This window comes from Megalobrama amblycephala, linkage group LG16 (assembly GCF_018812025.1).
Source record: "Megalobrama amblycephala isolate DHTTF-2021 linkage group LG16, ASM1881202v1, whole genome shotgun sequence".
NCBI classification, from domain to species: Eukaryota; Metazoa; Chordata; class Actinopteri; order Cypriniformes; family Xenocyprididae; genus Megalobrama; species Megalobrama amblycephala.
The window spans coordinates 24,186,145-24,203,058 of NC_063059.1; the positions used below are offsets into that span (position 1 = coordinate 24,186,145).

The following is a 16,914-nucleotide window of genomic DNA, read 5'->3' on the forward strand; positions in this document are numbered from 1 at the left end:
TTTTGAAGCGTCAAAGTGGTACAGTAGTTGCGTAGCTGTCAAACTCTCATTAAAAATTTCATTAAAAATATCTTCATTTGTGTTCCGAAGATGAACGAAAGGCTTACAGTTGGGGAACGACATGAGGGTGAGTAATTAATGACTGATGAATTTTCATTTTTGTTGGGTAAACTAACCCTTTAAGAGAAAACATGACCTGCAGGCTCGTAGAGTTATTCTGTTATTCCTCCAGACTAACGCTAGGAGGAGCCCTTCCTCTCTTCGTCTCAGTACGCATGCGCAGACTTCATTCCAACCCAGCTCGAGTCAGAGGAGGGCAGCGCCAGCCAGTTAGCATAGCTACTAGCAATGGCTTTTCATAACAACACTTCTGCTCTTCACTGCTGTCATCTGGACACCATCCACGAGTGTTTCTGCACATAAGGACCTAACCGCCGACAATCAATCCAGCAGACTTGCTTTGTGAAGGAAAGCGCTTTTTTGGTCAGTATGCGATGGGGACAGACAGCTGTGGATTTCTACATGCATCTTTGCAGGCGGCTGCTGCTGAAGCAGAGGATGCTGCTAGGCTAGCGAGCTAGGCCTTTACATCCCATATGAACCCCTCAATACTGCACAAGACAACAACTTGCATTCAAAATAGGAAGGATATTTGCACTTAAATGAGACTTTGGGCGATTCATCAGCTCTTGTTCAGCACCAGACCTCCGGCGACATGTGTGCTTTTGTTTGTTGATAGCTGCTAACTAGCCGAACATCGAGTAGCCAATCCGCTATCTTGTTAGATTATCGACCAGTTTAATTTCTCCCGGACGGCTGAAGGACAGCACAAAAACCCGACTGGATTTGGAGAAAGCGAGAACTGCTGTTCGGTTTTGTGTTCATGCTACATTTCAGCAGTGTGAATGTGGGACAAAATGGAGACCCCGAAGATTCTCTACGATTTGGACACGTCTGGGGGCCTAATGGAGGTAAGCCTGTCTGCCCTTCAGCTGTGCCACAAATCACTGCCTTACGCGAGTTATAATACAGGCATACAAGGATTAAATGAATCCGAATGACAGTAAGTTGCAGAATGGACGTGAGTCCCTTTATCCAGAGCTAGGCCTGTTGCAGAAACGTGAACAAAACTTGGCTATATAGCAACCGAACAGTTTTCATTGGTGAGCTCACGTGACCAGATCTGATTTGACATGGAAAAAAAGTTTAATGACCTACTCGTAGTTGAATGCAGTGGTCCTGGAGGCCCCCCAGGGCTGCACACTCTGAGGGTTTCTCTACTAACACCCGATTTTACTCCAAAATCTGCAATAGGTGTATCAGATTTGGATTATATCCAAAACCTGCAGTGGTTAGGTTGGAGACACCCATGTTAAATGTGTGAATAGACTTTCTGTCACTTGAAACACTTCAGGAGGTAACACTGCATGCATGCTTAAAATATATTTGCCATTATGTTCCAGCAAATTCAACAGCTGCTCGCACCTCCGCGCTCTGAGGATGGAGAGAAGAGACGTAAACCAGAGAGGGAGACCAGAAGAGGAGGCCGAGCCACAAACCACGACACCTGTGATAGCTGCCGTGAGGGAGGAGATCTGCTCTGCTGCGATCACTGTCCGGCTGCTTTTCACCTGCAGTGCTGGTATGTTTGCAATGCGTTTTCAGAGAGTGTCAGGGATCGACGGTAAGAATGGTCCGAGCCAGTTGACTGAACCTTTGTTTGGTCTTGTCTGTGTTTATGTACATGTCTGTTTATGCTGCTGACGTTACAAAGATATATAAACATCATAAAGATATGTATCTGGTTGGTTGATTTGGATTGAGAGGGTGACTTGTGGTAGTATTGGAAGTACTAGTTGGAGTGGTTAGTAATGGTTTATACTGTATAAACTTTCTAGCGAAAGTGTTTATGAATTTATTGCTGTCAACATAACATTTAAAGGGTTAGTTCACCCAAAAATGAACAAATACTCACCCTCATGTCTTTCCACACCCGTAAGGGCTTCATTCATCTTCGGAACACAAATTAAGATATTTTGTTGAAATCCGATGGCTCAGTGAGGCCTGCATTCACAGCAATGACATTTCCTCTCTCAAGATCCATAAAGGTACTAAAACATATTTAAATCAGTTCATGTGAGTACATTGGTTCTACCTTAATATTATAAAGCAATATATTTTGTGTAATATAATATAATATTTTGTGTGCCAAAAAGAAAACAAAATAACGACTTTTCAAAATTATAGTGATGGGCCGATTTCAAAACGCTGCTTCGGAGCTTTACGAATCGAATCAGTGACTCGGAGCGCCAAAGTCATGTGATTTCAGCAGTTTAGCCGTTTGATAGGAGATCTGAATCGCCGAATTGATTCGTAAAGCTCTGAAGCAACGTTTTGAAATCGCCCTTTATATTGTTGAAAAGTCGTTTTTGTTTTTTTTGGCACACAAAAAATATTCTTGTCGCTTTTTAATATTAAGGTAGAACCACTGTACTCACATGAACTGATTTAAATATGTTTTTAGTACCTTTATGGATCTTGAGAGAGGAAATGTCATTACTGGCTATGGAGGCCTCACTGAGCCATCGGATTTGATAAAAATATCTTAATTTGTGTTCCGAAGTTGAACAAAGGTCTTACGGGTGTAGAACAACATGAGGGTGAGTAATAAATTAAATTATTTTCATTTTTGGGTGAACTAACCCTTTAAATGGAAAAAAAACAAACACATGACTGTTCTAAAGTTTGGACAGCAATACTGTGAAATATTACAATTTCAAATATTTTTCTAATTTAATATAACCTATTTAAAAATGTTATTTATTCCTGTGATGCAAAGGAATACTCCAGTCTTCAGTGTCACATGATCCTTCAGAAATCATTCAAATATGCTGACTTGGTTCTCAAGAAAGACTTCTATTAATATTGAAAACTGATTAGTGCTTAACATTTTTGTGGAAACAAATAAAAATATAAATCACTTTTAAAATTATAAATGTCTTTGTCACTTTTGATCAATTTAATGTGTCCTTGCTGAATTAAAGCTATAATTTCTCTAATTTATGCCTGTGGTAATGGCTGCACCTTGAATTTTTTTATATAAATTTTTTTGGGAATAAAACTGTAGCAGTAACAGAAACTACAAGCAGTTTGGCAGTTCAGCATATGTTCAGCATGCAGAAGCTTATCGCTGTAGCATAATCACTGCAGATTGCTTGACTGCTAACTTTGCATATTGTTTTATGCACACCACTTCCTCTTCCAAAAAAGGGCCTAGAAAAGGACATTTAGAAGTCTTTTGTTCACTGGCAGCCTGAGCTTTGAGCTCAAGTATTAATGCACATTTACTCCAAGAACAAAAAGTAATTGATGCCTACAGGTTTTTTTTTCTGACATCTCATGTAAGAATAAATTCCTGAAGGCTCAGCTGTGTCTTATAATCTCTTATCATGGAAGTTTTGTTTGGATGGAGTCACTCCTGCTTCATTTCATTTGATAGCTGTTTAATGTTTGTTTTCTGCCATGCCCTATTAAGAAAACTCTTAGTTTTTACTGCTATTGTCCTGTGCTTATCACTAAGAGGAAGTAAATGTATTGTTATTCAACATCTCTGTCCTGATTTGTTTGGCTGTGCTTCACATTAAATTGATCCAACCTTTTCTCTTGGCTGATGTAATATAGAGCTAGTCTACAGTGACTGTATGACAAAGAAAAAAAGAATTATATTTACATATTTGTGGCATATCAATCATCATTTGCGCCATGTAACCTAAATATTACAATGAGTCCTTGTGGTTAAGCCTGTTTTAACTTGTAGATTTGTGAGACCAAAACAGTTTGTTTATTTTTTTGCATCTAGAACATTGAATAATACCTGTGAACTTTCACTATATTTTTCATGCAAAAATGCAGCAGCAGAGTTTACATGAAAATGCAGCAGTTCACATACATTTTAAAATGTGTAAAAAGCAGTATTGTGTTTCTGAACATATCCAGATTTGTGAAAGAAATTTCATTCTTCACAGTAATCCACCTTTGAGCAGAGAGATGCTGCCCCCTGGTGACTGGATGTGTCATCGCTGCAGCGTGCGCAAAAAGGTTGGTGCAGTCATATTTGCCCTTGCTTTGTCTTGCATTATCTTTGCACATTTAGCAGGTTTTTTTCAAAAATGGTCTTCAGTGGTGGTGGATGAACAGGGTCATTTACACACAGTACAAAGTACCTTAGCCACATGAACTGTGAGCCCAGTACTGACAATAAATCCAAAATTAATGCCAAGGAACAGTTTGTAATATTAACTTATCCTATTTATTCATGAAATAAAAAATAATCTCTGTCAGGACAGATCATAAAACAATGTGCTTAGAACTATTATATATTTAAAAATCTGTGCATTTATACGTAAAAAGTCACTGAGTGACTGATTCGAAAAATAAGTAATAAAATGAACAGTAGTTAGCAGTATGAAAAATATATATTACATACATAAAGCGAGCAAAGATCGCTGCCATTATATTCACGGAAGCTGTCAATTACAACGTGAGGTACACAAAGCTGCACTCTTCTGAAAACACTGGTTATAATCAATAAAGCTGTCTACGCTGTGCAATGAATCTTTTATTGACATGTTTATACTTTGTTGGTTGTGCAGTGTTGGGGGGCTCCAGGAATGTGGTTGGGAACCCCTGCTTTAACTTTGCAGCATGTTAACTGTTGCCTTAGCAACCTTGCTTACTAGCTTTAGAACAGAGCTATACAGTATAATTTTCTGGTTCTCTAGAAGCGTGAGCAGAAGGCAGAGCAGGTGAACGGGGCATTAGAGCGGCAGCTATCCAAGCGGTCCTCCTCCCCTGCAGCAGAGCTGGAGCTGGGAACGCTGCGTCTGGATGGACTGCCCTCTGCCGCGTCAGGAGGCCTGAGGCTCGCTGTCGCGCAGGTCCGTCTTCTCGAGCGACGCACTAGTAGCCGTCCTGGAACGCCCACTTCCAATGCGTCTACTGACACGCCAACACCATCGGAACACAACGACGTGGACGAGGACCTGATGGACGTCGAAGACGAAGTACACTGCTCCGAGTCCGAGAGCGCCACACCTCGCCTGAAGAAACCTTTTCAGCTGCTGATCGCTGCGGCCATGGAGAGAAACCCCACGCAGTTCCAGCTGCCCAGTGAGCTTACGTGCACCACTTCACTGCCAGGTGAGACTCGCCCACACTATTGTGCTATGTGTTGTTTAAGTGCGCTTTGAATAACTCTTATTGTATGTGTGTGTATCTAGGCAGCAGTAAGCGCAGAAGGAAAGAGGAGGCAATAGGAAAGAATGTAAAGAGGCCACAACATGAGCTGGATCCCAGTGGGCTGGTCCCTCTGCCAGTGAAAGTGTGCTTCACCTGTGGCAAGTAAGAGCCCTGAAACATTACAGACACTTTTATGTGTATGTATATATTTATGTGTGTATTGGGCATTGGAACAAATTTCATGATTCACTTTCAATTCAATCTGATATTGATTAATTGAGGCCTATCAGGTACAGTACATGGCAAATTTCTTCAAGGAAAAAATCTCTTAACTAATGCTGTAAACTATACAGGGAACCCCAGTTAGTACATCACTATAATATTAAAGGGGTAACACTTTAGTTTAGGGTCTAATTCTCACTATTAACTAGTTGCTTATTAGCATGCATATTACTAGGATATTGGCTGTTTATTAGTACTTATAAAGCACATATTAATGCCTTATTCTGCATGACCATATTCTACAACCCTTAATCCTACCCAATACCTGAACTCAACAACTACCATTATAACTATTAATAAGCAGTAATTCAGGCAAATGTTGTAGTTAATAGTTAGTTAATAGTGTGAATTGGACCCTAATCTAAAGTGTGACCATTAAAGGTTAAAATTAACTGATTTGTATAGGCTACTTACATTTCAATTACACATAATAATGATCTAATACATTTTTAATGGCGTAATTATGTTTGTAGTTGTTGTTTTTTTAATATATATATATAAACATTTAAATAGTGGCTGTCATAAAAACATGACAGACTTATTCCAACATACATGAAATATCGAAGAACAGATTAGGTAAAAAAAAATACAATAGATGTGCAATAGTGCATATATCTAGCAATATGTTCATTTTTCTAGCTGACTGAGTTTTGAATGGCTTTTATGAGGTAAATGTAACATTACGTGAAATTGTTCTCAAACTGTTTCATTGACGTCTTTCCACGGTTGAAACACTGATTGAGCGATTACGAGACATGATACAGATTTCGGTAAGTTGTACTGTATCTTTCATAATTCCTTCTGATGTTCGTTCACGTTTATTTCGTGCTGTAACTAGTAGTAAAGAGGAAGAGATGATCGGTTCACGTGCCGCTTGTACTGAGGCGCTACAGCGATCTGTCACACCACATTAAAGAGTGCCAAAACGGTATTTATTGTTTGAATTTCCTAATAAAATTGACAAAATTTGTAAGCTGAGACTGTCACGCCATCCCCCGGTTTCACAGACTAAAATGCATGTTTGAGCTGTTTTAACTGAAAGCAACTTGCACTGACATATCTTACAATATGTCAGTGGCATTGTTTTGTCTCAAGATGCACACCAGCAATGTTTTTTTCTAAGGCATATTTATAAATGCTACTTAAATGTCCTAATTGAACTAAGACCTACTCCTGGCTTAGTCTAACCCCTGTCTGTGAAACCGGGCCCATAAGTAATAAAACTTATAGTGATTTATTGGTTGGGAGGTGCGATACAATGTTCCGTTCATTCATCAACTGAAAAGAGCATAGACTAGACGATTGATTCTTTAAAATGAGAATTGATTAAAATTGAAAAATCAATATTTATTTTCAGAATGGTGTTATTGTTAACAATCATTTTTGCTAATTTAAACATTTATTAGATGGAATTGCATTATTATTAAATGAAAAACTTCAATAATTATTTGAAGTTGAAGTACTAAAATTACTAAAAGTAAAACGTGTACATTTTTAAAGTGAAAGAAGATAAATAGAAATATAAAAAAAACTAATAAAAACATGCATTACATGCATTTAATAACAAAATTACTAAAACTTATACTAAAATAAAAATAAAAACTGAATATATAGCAATAAAAGCTAATTCAAGATATTTGTAAATACTGTATTAGTATGTAAATAATATTAAAATAACACTGACCGAGAATTTGAATACCCATGTAACCCAAATGGAATCACATATTGATTGTTGTCAGTGTTGTTGCACAGTGCATCAGGTTCTCTCTCTCCTCTTGCTCCACAGGAGCTGCAGGGTGGCTCCTCTGATCCAGTGTGATTACTGTGCGCTCCTGTTCCATATGGACTGCCTGGACCCCCCTCTCACTGCCATGCCTACTGGGAGATGGATGTGTCCCAACCACGTAGAGCACATGGTGGTGAGTGGCTCGTTTTTATCAGTTCCTCATGTTAGGCCTGTTTCACAATGCACACATAATAATTTTGGAACCAATAACAACAGATTGCAGTATTTTTCCCTGTTCAGTTTGTGTAATATTTGCGTCACATTTAAGTTGTAATATTTCAACTACCTCATTAATTTTTATTCTTTACTTTTGGTTGTTTGTGCTTTCATTACACTCTCCTGAAATTACGGACTATAAAATAAAATAAAAAAAATTTTGTTTTTCCATTCTAGCTAAACCAAAAGAATGTGACCCTCAGCACACGTTGCCAGCTTTTTGATCAGTTCCAGGACCGATTGTCCCAGCACGCAGTCAAAGTGGACTTCCTGCGATGGGTTCACCGCCAACACCATCCCAACCGCAGAGGTGTCCGCCACATCAAGAAAAAGACATTGAAGGTGGAGTCTCATAGAGCAACATAACATGGTTTTTAGGGTTACCAAGGGATTTCACAAGTGTGTTTAATAGGCCTTTTATGTCAGATGACAATAATAATAAAATATATAATGTATATTGACAGTAGAAACTTAAATGGCCTGTTAAATGGTTTAAGATAAATGGCCTTTATATATTTATGTCCATTCAATGGGTCAGTAAGTTTTTTTTTTTTTTTTTTTTTTTTGAAAAATTTATAAAATTTCATCAAGGATGCATTTAATTGATCAAAAGAGGCAGTAAATACATTTGTTACAAAAGATTTATTTTGAACTTTCTATTTATCAAAGAATCCTGAAAAAAAAACCTATAACAATTTCCACAAAAATATTAAGCAGCACAACCGTTTTCAGCACAGATGAAGAAAATGATTCTTGAGCACCAAATCAGCATATTACAATGATTTCTGAAGGATCTGGAGCAATATCTGCTAAAAAATTCAGCTTTGATCACAGGAATAAATTACATTTTAAAATATATTAAAATGGAGAATAATTATTTTAATTCTTGTAATTCTATTTAACAATATTACTGTTTTTAGAAACAAATAAAATAAGAAACAAAAAAATTTAAAAACTTACCGACCCTAAACTTTTGAACAATAATGTATGTTCCAATCATCCTCAGTTCCAATTTGTTTGGCTAGAAATTATTGAAATTGCTGGAAAAATCAGGTAATTTCAGCAAAAGTACCTTCGCATAGACGGTAGTTTTGATTTATGACTTCATAGACGGTAGTTTTGATTTATGATTTCAGGTAATTTCAGCAAAAGTACCTTCGCATAGACGGTAGTTTTGATTTATGACTGTCATTTTGATATGTATTCATAGGTCCCTAATGCCATTAAAAGTCACTACCAAAACCCCCCTGTGCTGATGGATCAAATGGGCCTTCGCAATGGAGAGTTGGTCACAAATAATTTCATGGAACAAGAATGTTCTTCTTCTACCCAACATTTAACCAGCGAAGAAGAACAAGAGGAGGTAAATGCACCGTTTAAAGTGTTTGTATAACAAACGTAACTGCTGTTATATAAATATGACTGTACCATTCAGTTTTTTTTCCCCTTTCCACAGTGGCTTCGTCATGTCATTGCACTTCAGTGCAGTATTATGAAACATTTATCTGCTAAGCAGATGTCATCTTCCCTCCGGGACTTGGAGCTGACCGATACATCAGACGTGAAGACGCAGGAGTGTATGGAGACACAGGAGCTCAGCGGTACACCAGTTGGCCCCCAGGGGGTCCCTCTGCTGCCCCCTCCGGCACCCAAACAGCCCGAAAGCTGCCGAGAAAGATCTTGTCAAGGTGATTCTGACAGTCGAGCGGAAAAGGGCACAGGAGTGAATGGGCCAGTGGTGTGTGAGGGTGTAACCTGCATGACAGCTGAAATCCCACACAGGCCCAGCAGCCCCTCTAGACTACAAACTCCACTCTCAGAACCAGCCTTGCCCAACCATGTAGACATAAAGACTGAGAGCAGCAGTCCCCTCAGCTCCTGTATGCAGAAAGATACTACCAGCCTTGCCTCAGACACGTCTGCCCATCATCACAGCTCCTCCTCGGGGACGAACAGCAGCTTGTCATCTCAAACTAAAGGTATTTCATTTACATCACTCTATACATCATATATAATTTTATATTCAAGTCCCCTTCTGAGTATCAGATTCATTGTATGTATCCTGCAGTTGTTAAAAAAAATGAATCAAGGGAAATCTGATTCAGAAAATGTAGTTCCAAACTCCAAATTGAGACTGAATTGGATTTTTAAAGGTTTTTTCACAAGATGTAATATAAGTCTGGGGTGTCCCCTGAATGTGTCTGTGAAGTTTCAGCTCAAAATAGATTTTTTTAAATAAATTTTTTTAACTGCCTATTTTGGGGCATCATTAACTATGCACTGATTTTTTCAGCGCGCCGCCCCTTTAATTCATGTGCTCCCTGCCACACAAGCTCTCGCTTATATTACAGCACATTTACAAAGTTCACACAGCTAATATAACCCTCAAATGGATCTTTACAAGATGTTCGTCATGCATGCTGTATGCATGCTTTAAATTATGTGAGTAAAGTATTTATTTTGATGTTTATATTTGATTCTCTGTGAGTTTGAGGCTGTGCTCCGTGGCTAACGGCTAATGCTACACTGTTGGAGAGATTTATAAAGAATGAAGTTGTGTTTATGAATTATACAGACTGCAAGTGTTTAAAAATGAAAATAGCGACGACTCTTGTCTCCAGGATGGTAACTTTAACCTCATTTAACAGTACATTAGCAACATGCTAACGAAACATTTAGAAAGACAATTTACAAATATCACTAAAAATATCATGCTATCATGGATCATGTCAGTTATTATTGCTCCATCTGCCATTTTCGCTGTTGTTATTGCTTGCTTACCTAGTCTGTTGATTCACCTGTGCAGATCCAGACGTTACTGGCTGCCCTTGTCTAATGCCTTTCATAATGTTGGGAACATGGGCTGGCATATGCAAATATTGGGGCGTACACCCCGAATGTTACGTAACAGTCGGTGTTATGTTGAGATCCGCGTGTTTTCCGGAAGTCTTTTAAACAAATGAGATTTACATAAGAAAGAGAAAGCAATGGAGTTTGAAACTCAATGTATGTCTTTTCCATGTACTGAACTCTTGTTATTCAACTATGCCAAGGTAAATTCAAATTTTGAATCTAGGGCACCTTTAAGATTAGAGATTTTTCGGTCCACAAAAGTTTCATATTTATGTCTTGTTTTTTTCAGAGAACAAAGTGAGCCCTGATGCAATGTCTGTTGGGAAAAGCTCAACGCTCCCCTCCTCTATAGGCAGCTTATACAGCTACATCAAGAATGTGGTTCAAGGCGATGCAGGTAAGATTTCAACTTCAACCAGACATGACTCTGACTCATGTTTCCATTAGAAATAATACTTTGCACTGGTTCTGAGGAATGAAATTCTTTCTCTGTGTTGTAGAAGTGGACATGAATAAGCTGGATGAGGAGTTGATCAGACTTCTGGCCTGGCAGAGGATCCAGCAGCTGTTATCTCCCAAATCACTTCAACCCTCAAGTAAATGTGGGATTCCTCCAGCCGTCACTGCCTCTCTGCCCAAACCCTCCCAACACACAGACGGTAACAAAACTCGCTCATCACATCATGTTGAGGCTGTTCTAACGGCCCCTCCAGTCATAATGTAGCAAGTCTTTCCTCTTTTCCAGTACAAAAAAGGGACGTGCAAGCTCGAGCAGTACTGTGTCCTTTAACAGGAAAAGGTGCAGCTGTCAACATGTGCTATAGGACTCTGTACATAGGAACAGGTACGGTTCGCAACATGCAACAGAAACGAGATTGCGTTATTTTGAAGTTGCATCATTGACTTTTTTTTTTTTTCAGGTGCTGAAATGGACGTGTGCCTTACAAACTACGGTCATTGCAATTATGTTTCTGGAAAACATGCCTGCATCTTTTATGATGAAGTGAGTGAAATCCAGTAATTGTGCCTCATTAAAGGCTCATTTTAATGTAATTGTCCAGATTTAACAGATCATGGAAGATGAATGTTTATCAATTCATATTTAATTTCTCGTAGAACACGAAGCATTATGAGCTTCTGAACTACAGTGAACATGGAACAACTGTAGATAATGTGCTTTACTCATGTGACTTCTCTGACAAACCGAACATCACTTCACCCAGTGGACTCGCGTCCAAAGTACAAAACAGCATCAGTGAGTACCGCCCACGTCTTGTTTTTGTAATGCATTATATGATTGTCGTGATGCATTGTATCTCATATGGTAAATCTGCAGGAGGCAACAGGTCAAGGAAGAATCTGGGAGAGGTGTGTGCGGAGGCAGTGCTGATGCCCGTAGGTGCTATGATGAGCAGCCAGGCTCAAGGAGGGCCCAAGTCCCCCTGCAACTGTAAAGCCAGCAGTTCCAGCCTGATAGGGGGCAGCGGAGCCGGCTGGGAGGGCACCGCATTGCTTCACCACAGCAGCTGCATCAAAGTGGGCTGCATGCAGTTCCTATTCAGCATCACAGAGTTTACTAGCAACCAACCCAAAAAAGAGGAGACAACCACCACCGTTAGCCAGGAAGAGACTGAAGTGGTTGACGCACAGACTCCCAGACTCCACCAAATGCCAGTGCTACAGTCCAAGTCTGTATCATAACCCATCCTCTTCTTAAACACGATGGACCATAAATGCAGTTTGGATAGAGGAACTTTGATAATGCGGTTAATTCATTCATTTGTACTTTGGGTGCTGGGTGTTACGGACAAAGTGTTTGCACATTACATTTCTATCATTTTTTTTTTATGCAAAACCTTTTGACTGAGGAGCAGATGTTCGATTTTTCCCCTAAACCTCTCTTGTCGACACTACACCCTGTATACTTTGTGTCAGTACAAGAGGTTTTTATGTACTCTTTTGAACAATATATTTACTCCAAAATATTTTATTTTGTTATAAAAATGTATTGTTCTTTTTTTCTGCAGTTTTTGCACACTAGGTAACTATATGCAGAAGTGCATACATGTGCAAATACCTTTGTAGGATTTATTAGCAGAATCATTGATCGTTCTAGTTTTCTTCTGGAACTGTCCGTTTCTCTGTAGTGTTAGAGCCTCTACAGCCTTGGTTGTGAAGTTCATTTGTGTATAAAGCTAGTTGTTCAACTAAAATTGTCTCTTTTGGTCATGTACATGTGACTGAAGTGTCATTTTGTCAGCAAGAAAACGTCTGACATGTATGTCATTACATTGTAAATATATAAAGATTTTTAAATAACAGACCATTTTATGATTTTTGTGTATATTAAAATAAATTCATTTACCTACACTTATGTTGTTTAAAATCTGTATGATTTTCCTCTGTGGAACACAAAAGGATATATCTCGAAGAATGTTGGTAACAAAACCGTTTTAGTTTCCATTGTATGGACGAAAAAACAGACGTTTTTCAGATTATCTTCTTTTATATTCCACATATATCCGTCATACAGTTTAGAAACAATATGAGGTAGGCATTTGTGGTGAAATTACTACAAATGTATTTATTTCGGCGCGTGCAGAACATCAAAAACAGACTGAGGAAACAATCGCTGCAACGCACAGGCCGGTGTTGTGTCGAATTCTCTGACCCACTGAATTATTATTTGACGCTGTATTGAGCCAATCCTAATCCTACCATCACTACATTATGTGTATGGTCACATAATTCGGTATAACACCGGGCTTCATCCGTGTGAATGCACTAACCTGTTTACATGGCCATTGGGGGGAAATAAGCACTGCAAACGGGATCGTGTTTGTGTGGCACGCTCTGCAACAGGAAAATATCACTCCGCTCGGCTGCTGCCCTGTCATTTTCGCTCGGGTGTTCTGTTGCTGTAACTATTCTTACAGAAAGGCAACTTTATAGCAACTTTCAGAAAGATTTATCGTCTTCACTTTATGTAAACAAGTAATTAGCTTCCTTTCATTTCTGTTGACACCAGTGTTGGGTAAAGTTACTTATAAAAATATTGCATTACTCCCTAAAATAAAGTAACTAATTGCGTTACTTAGTTTTTATGAAAAGTAATGCGTTACATTACTTTTGCGGTACTTTTTCACAAATGGGCTGGGCTTGCTTTTTTTATTATTATTATTATTTTTTTAATAACAAAAGTTCTATTTTTGGCCAATGCTAAGGCCCTTTCACACCTAAAGTGAAATGAATAAGCCTCAGGCTGAAGGAAATGTATATTTACATCTGTACAGTAGAGGGCACAGCTCAAACAAAACTTTCAGCTGTGCTGCACGTCTGGATTAGGAGGAAGTTCAACACTTATTTCTAAATCTAAAGTAATTTTTGCATATTCGTATAGTTGAATTGGATCATTGAAGGTCAGCAGCAAAGACGTTGGTTTATAAAGTGAGATTAAATACATAATTAACTATATTAGATTACACAAATATACTTTATTACAGCTTTGCGTAAAATTCTGAGATTGCATTTCACTGTTTTTATTCATTTTGAGGAATAGTGAATGTTTTTGTGCAAGTTAGATTAAATGCAAGTTCAAATTTAGTGACAGTAGAGCTGTCAGTCAATAAATGTAAAAAAGTAACTTGCGTTACTTATTTGAAAAAGTAACTTAGATATTTTTGTTGTAAATTGAAAAAGTATAATTTTTCAAGTAACTAGTAAAGTAATGCAATCTGATTATGTAATTCAAGTTATGTGTAATGCGCTACTTCCAACACTGGTTGACACAAGCTCGTGAAATTGCTCAACAAAGTAGTTCTTCACCCGTTTTTCACTAAGTAGAGTGGGGCCCCAATATAGGGCCTGTTGTTGGCCCACAGTATGGGCTATCCCACTGGAGCCCTAAAGCCCACCTGCAGATGTGAGTATACTGTGTTATCTTAATGTTATTTCAAAGTTATTTGAACATACATAATTTAGACCTATTACAAAATGCTATCAAAAAAAGCAAACAGATATAACAAATACAGCATATCGCTGTGGTTTTATAAATGTATGTCCCATGTAAACACATGGGTCCTGCTCTAATCCCCTGAATTAAAGGAATGTCCACTATTAAAGAAATAACATTTATGAGTTCCTCAGTTTTAAAAATCTAATCTTATCTAATCGCGTTTATAGCCTTGTTATTATGAACCAAGTTCATTTTATGTTGTCTAAAATTGCACACATTACAAACCCAACTCGTCCGGTTCATCCGGTTAGTGCAACAGGTGGAGTTTGGCAAGTATGGAAACCCCAGAATAGCTGTTTGGATATTGTGGATTGTTACTTTCGTATTCTTATATGTTGTATATTTGACGCTGAAAATGTCAGAAGAGTTATTGCTGATCGCGGGTGTTGTGATTGGGGTGCTGATAATATTTCGTACATATGTACGTGGCGCGCGATGCAAAAGCAAAGAAAAACTGCATGGCAAGACGGTCATCGTTACAGGTAGAACGCGTCATTTTATTTTATTTAATAATTCATTTTTAAGAATGTGTCAAGTCAGTCTGTACTTAAAGCACTTCATGGAGACTTTGTGACGGTGTGCAGGTAGTAACACGGGCATCGGTAGAGCCACAGCGGTGGATTTAGCGCGGAGAGGCGCGAGAGTCATTCTGGCCTGCCGTAACCAAACACGCGGCGAGGCTGCTGCGGCTGTCGTGCAAAGTGTGAGAACATTGTCCTAAATCTATTTACCTTGGAGTCTAGTTACTAAATGTGTGATATTGTAGTTATATATCACGTATATACTATGTTTTTGTTTTAACACAGGAGAGTGGGAGTAAAAATGTGGTGTACATGCAGCTGGATTTGGCCAGTTTGAAATCAGTGCGCTCCTTTGCAGAAACTTTTCTCAGGACCGAGAGAAGACTGGATATTCTCATCAACAATGCAGGTTGAGTTTTCTAGAATTAATGTCAAATATGTTGATTTGATGCTCAAGAAACATTATTATCATCATCATTGAAAACAATTGTGCTCCTTAATATTTTTGTGAAAAAATAATTTTTTGATGAATAAAGTTAAAAAGAACAGCATTTATTTGAAATGTACATGTTTTGTAACATTATGAATGTCTTTACTCTCATATTTGATCAATGTAATGTATAATTCTCTTCCTAACCCCAAACCTTTAGGTAGAATGGTAGTGTAATCTATTAATATGTATTTAATATTTTAATAAGAAAAAACAACACCACAATATTCAGTGTGGACTCCATTGTATTTCACTTCATCTGATACCTCTATGTTACTGGTTTGTAAGGAATATTTAATCAAAAGCAATATTTCATATAGAAATCTATACCAAGTCCATACGTAATGCATGTTATCTATATCTTTAGGGGTTTATATGCAGGGCACTACTGAAGATGGTCTTGGTCTTATGTTTGGCATCAATCACCTTGGTCACTTCCTCCTGACCAACCTGCTGCTGGACAGATTGAAACAGTGCTCGCCAAGCCGCATTGTCACCGTATCCTCATATTTACATAATTATGGTAACCTTGACTTTGACACTCTTCGCACCCACAAAGAGTTCGGAGTAGGTGAGTCTTCTAGGGATGTCTTCAGGATATATTCCCACAGCAAACTGTGCAATGTGCTCTTCACACATGAGCTCGCAAAGAGGCTACAAGGAACCCACGTGACCTGTTACAGCCTCCACCCAGGTCTGTCTGTCTCCAACATTTTACTGGTATTTTAATTTTATAAGGAATTTCATATGTAGACAATTGATATTAGTCTACACAACTAATTTTCATGAATAAACCTAGAGATCAAAAGGTTTTTGCACCATTTTAGTCAAGTTGTGTACATACTTTTGACTTACAGTGTGTATATTATGCAATGGATAACCATTGATACCAACACATTTGTTTCTTCAGGTGTTATAAACTCTGATTTGGGCCGTAATATGAATAAAATGTCTAGGAAGCTATTGAAACCCATCGTAGCTCTGTTCTTTAAGGACGTAGAGGCTGGTGCCCAGACAACTCTATACTGTGCCGTGCAGGAGGGCATTGAAGCCCTGAGTGGCAGGTATTTCTCCAACTGTGCTGTGAAGAAACTGAAAGCCAAAGCTCAGGACGATGCTGTGGCCAAAAAACTATGGGAAGTGAGTGAGACATTAAGTGGTCTGTCCTGAAACCACTCAGAGTCTATGTTATACTTAATACACACAAGTGCAATAACATGAATTATAAATTTAGCTACTTTAATCATCTGTTTTACAGATTGATAAAAAGAACATGAGACCTATATCTCAAGTTAAATTGGGCTTAGCTTGTAGTACCTGACTTTGTTTAAAACAGATGATGAGTTTACATTGTTGTAATTTTCACTTGAAATAAAAGTTTATTTGGAAAGATTGCATTGTTATTCAAGTATATATTTGTGAAATACATATATTCAATCATTAAATGATCATTAGAGTACTTCTTTGGAATAGTTTGTATAAATGACCCCACTACCTGATAGATAGCACCAGG

General features: G+C 38.2%; 2 protein-coding genes across 2 annotated transcripts; both read left to right on the forward strand.

Annotated features, from left to right (window-relative positions):
• Positions 1 to 234: 234 nt before the first annotated feature.
• phf12b (PHD finger protein 12b) lies at positions 235 to 12,745 on the forward strand. Its single transcript, XM_048162052.1, has 15 exons — positions 235 to 971; positions 1,464 to 1,642; positions 4,026 to 4,098; positions 4,782 to 5,199; positions 5,280 to 5,400; positions 7,307 to 7,439; positions 7,700 to 7,864; positions 8,733 to 8,885; positions 8,979 to 9,501; positions 10,665 to 10,772; positions 10,876 to 11,034; positions 11,121 to 11,219; positions 11,296 to 11,378; positions 11,492 to 11,630; positions 11,712 to 12,745. Exons 1-15 carry the CDS (start codon positions 906 to 908, stop codon positions 12,074 to 12,076), a joined length of 2,784 nt encoding a protein of 927 aa, XP_048018009.1. The 5' UTR covers positions 235 to 905; the 3' UTR covers positions 12,077 to 12,745.
• A 1,669-nt stretch (positions 12,746 to 14,414) lies between these two features.
• dhrs13b.1 (dehydrogenase/reductase (SDR family) member 13b.1) lies at positions 14,415 to 16,830 on the forward strand. The gene is made up of 5 exons (XM_048162054.1): positions 14,415 to 14,872; positions 14,975 to 15,093; positions 15,197 to 15,320; positions 15,769 to 16,095; positions 16,312 to 16,830. Exons 1-5 carry the CDS (start codon positions 14,746 to 14,748, stop codon positions 16,569 to 16,571), a joined length of 957 nt encoding a protein of 318 aa, XP_048018011.1. The 5' UTR covers positions 14,415 to 14,745; the 3' UTR covers positions 16,572 to 16,830.
• Positions 16,831 to 16,914: the final 84 nt, after the last annotated feature.

Coding starts and splice junctions, on each gene's coding strand:
- dhrs13b.1 (XM_048162054.1), top strand. CDS start 14,746: ATGTCAGAAGAGTTATTGCTGATCGCGGGTGTTGTGATTGGGGTGCTG. Junction 15,321..15,768: donor TATTCTCATCAACAATGCAG/GTTGAGTTTTCT, acceptor CTATATCTTTAG/GGGTTTATATGCAGGGCACT. Junction 16,096..16,311: donor CTGTTACAGCCTCCACCCAG/GTCTGTCTGTCT, acceptor TTGTTTCTTCAG/GTGTTATAAACTCTGATTTG.
- phf12b (XM_048162052.1), top strand. CDS start 906: ATGTGGGACAAAATGGAGACCCCGAAGATTCTCTACGATTTGGACACG. Junction 972..1,463: donor CGTCTGGGGGCCTAATGGAG/GTAAGCCTGTCT, acceptor ATTATGTTCCAG/CAAATTCAACAGCTGCTCGC. Junction 7,440..7,699: donor ACCACGTAGAGCACATGGTG/GTGAGTGGCTCG, acceptor TTTCCATTCTAG/CTAAACCAAAAGAATGTGAC.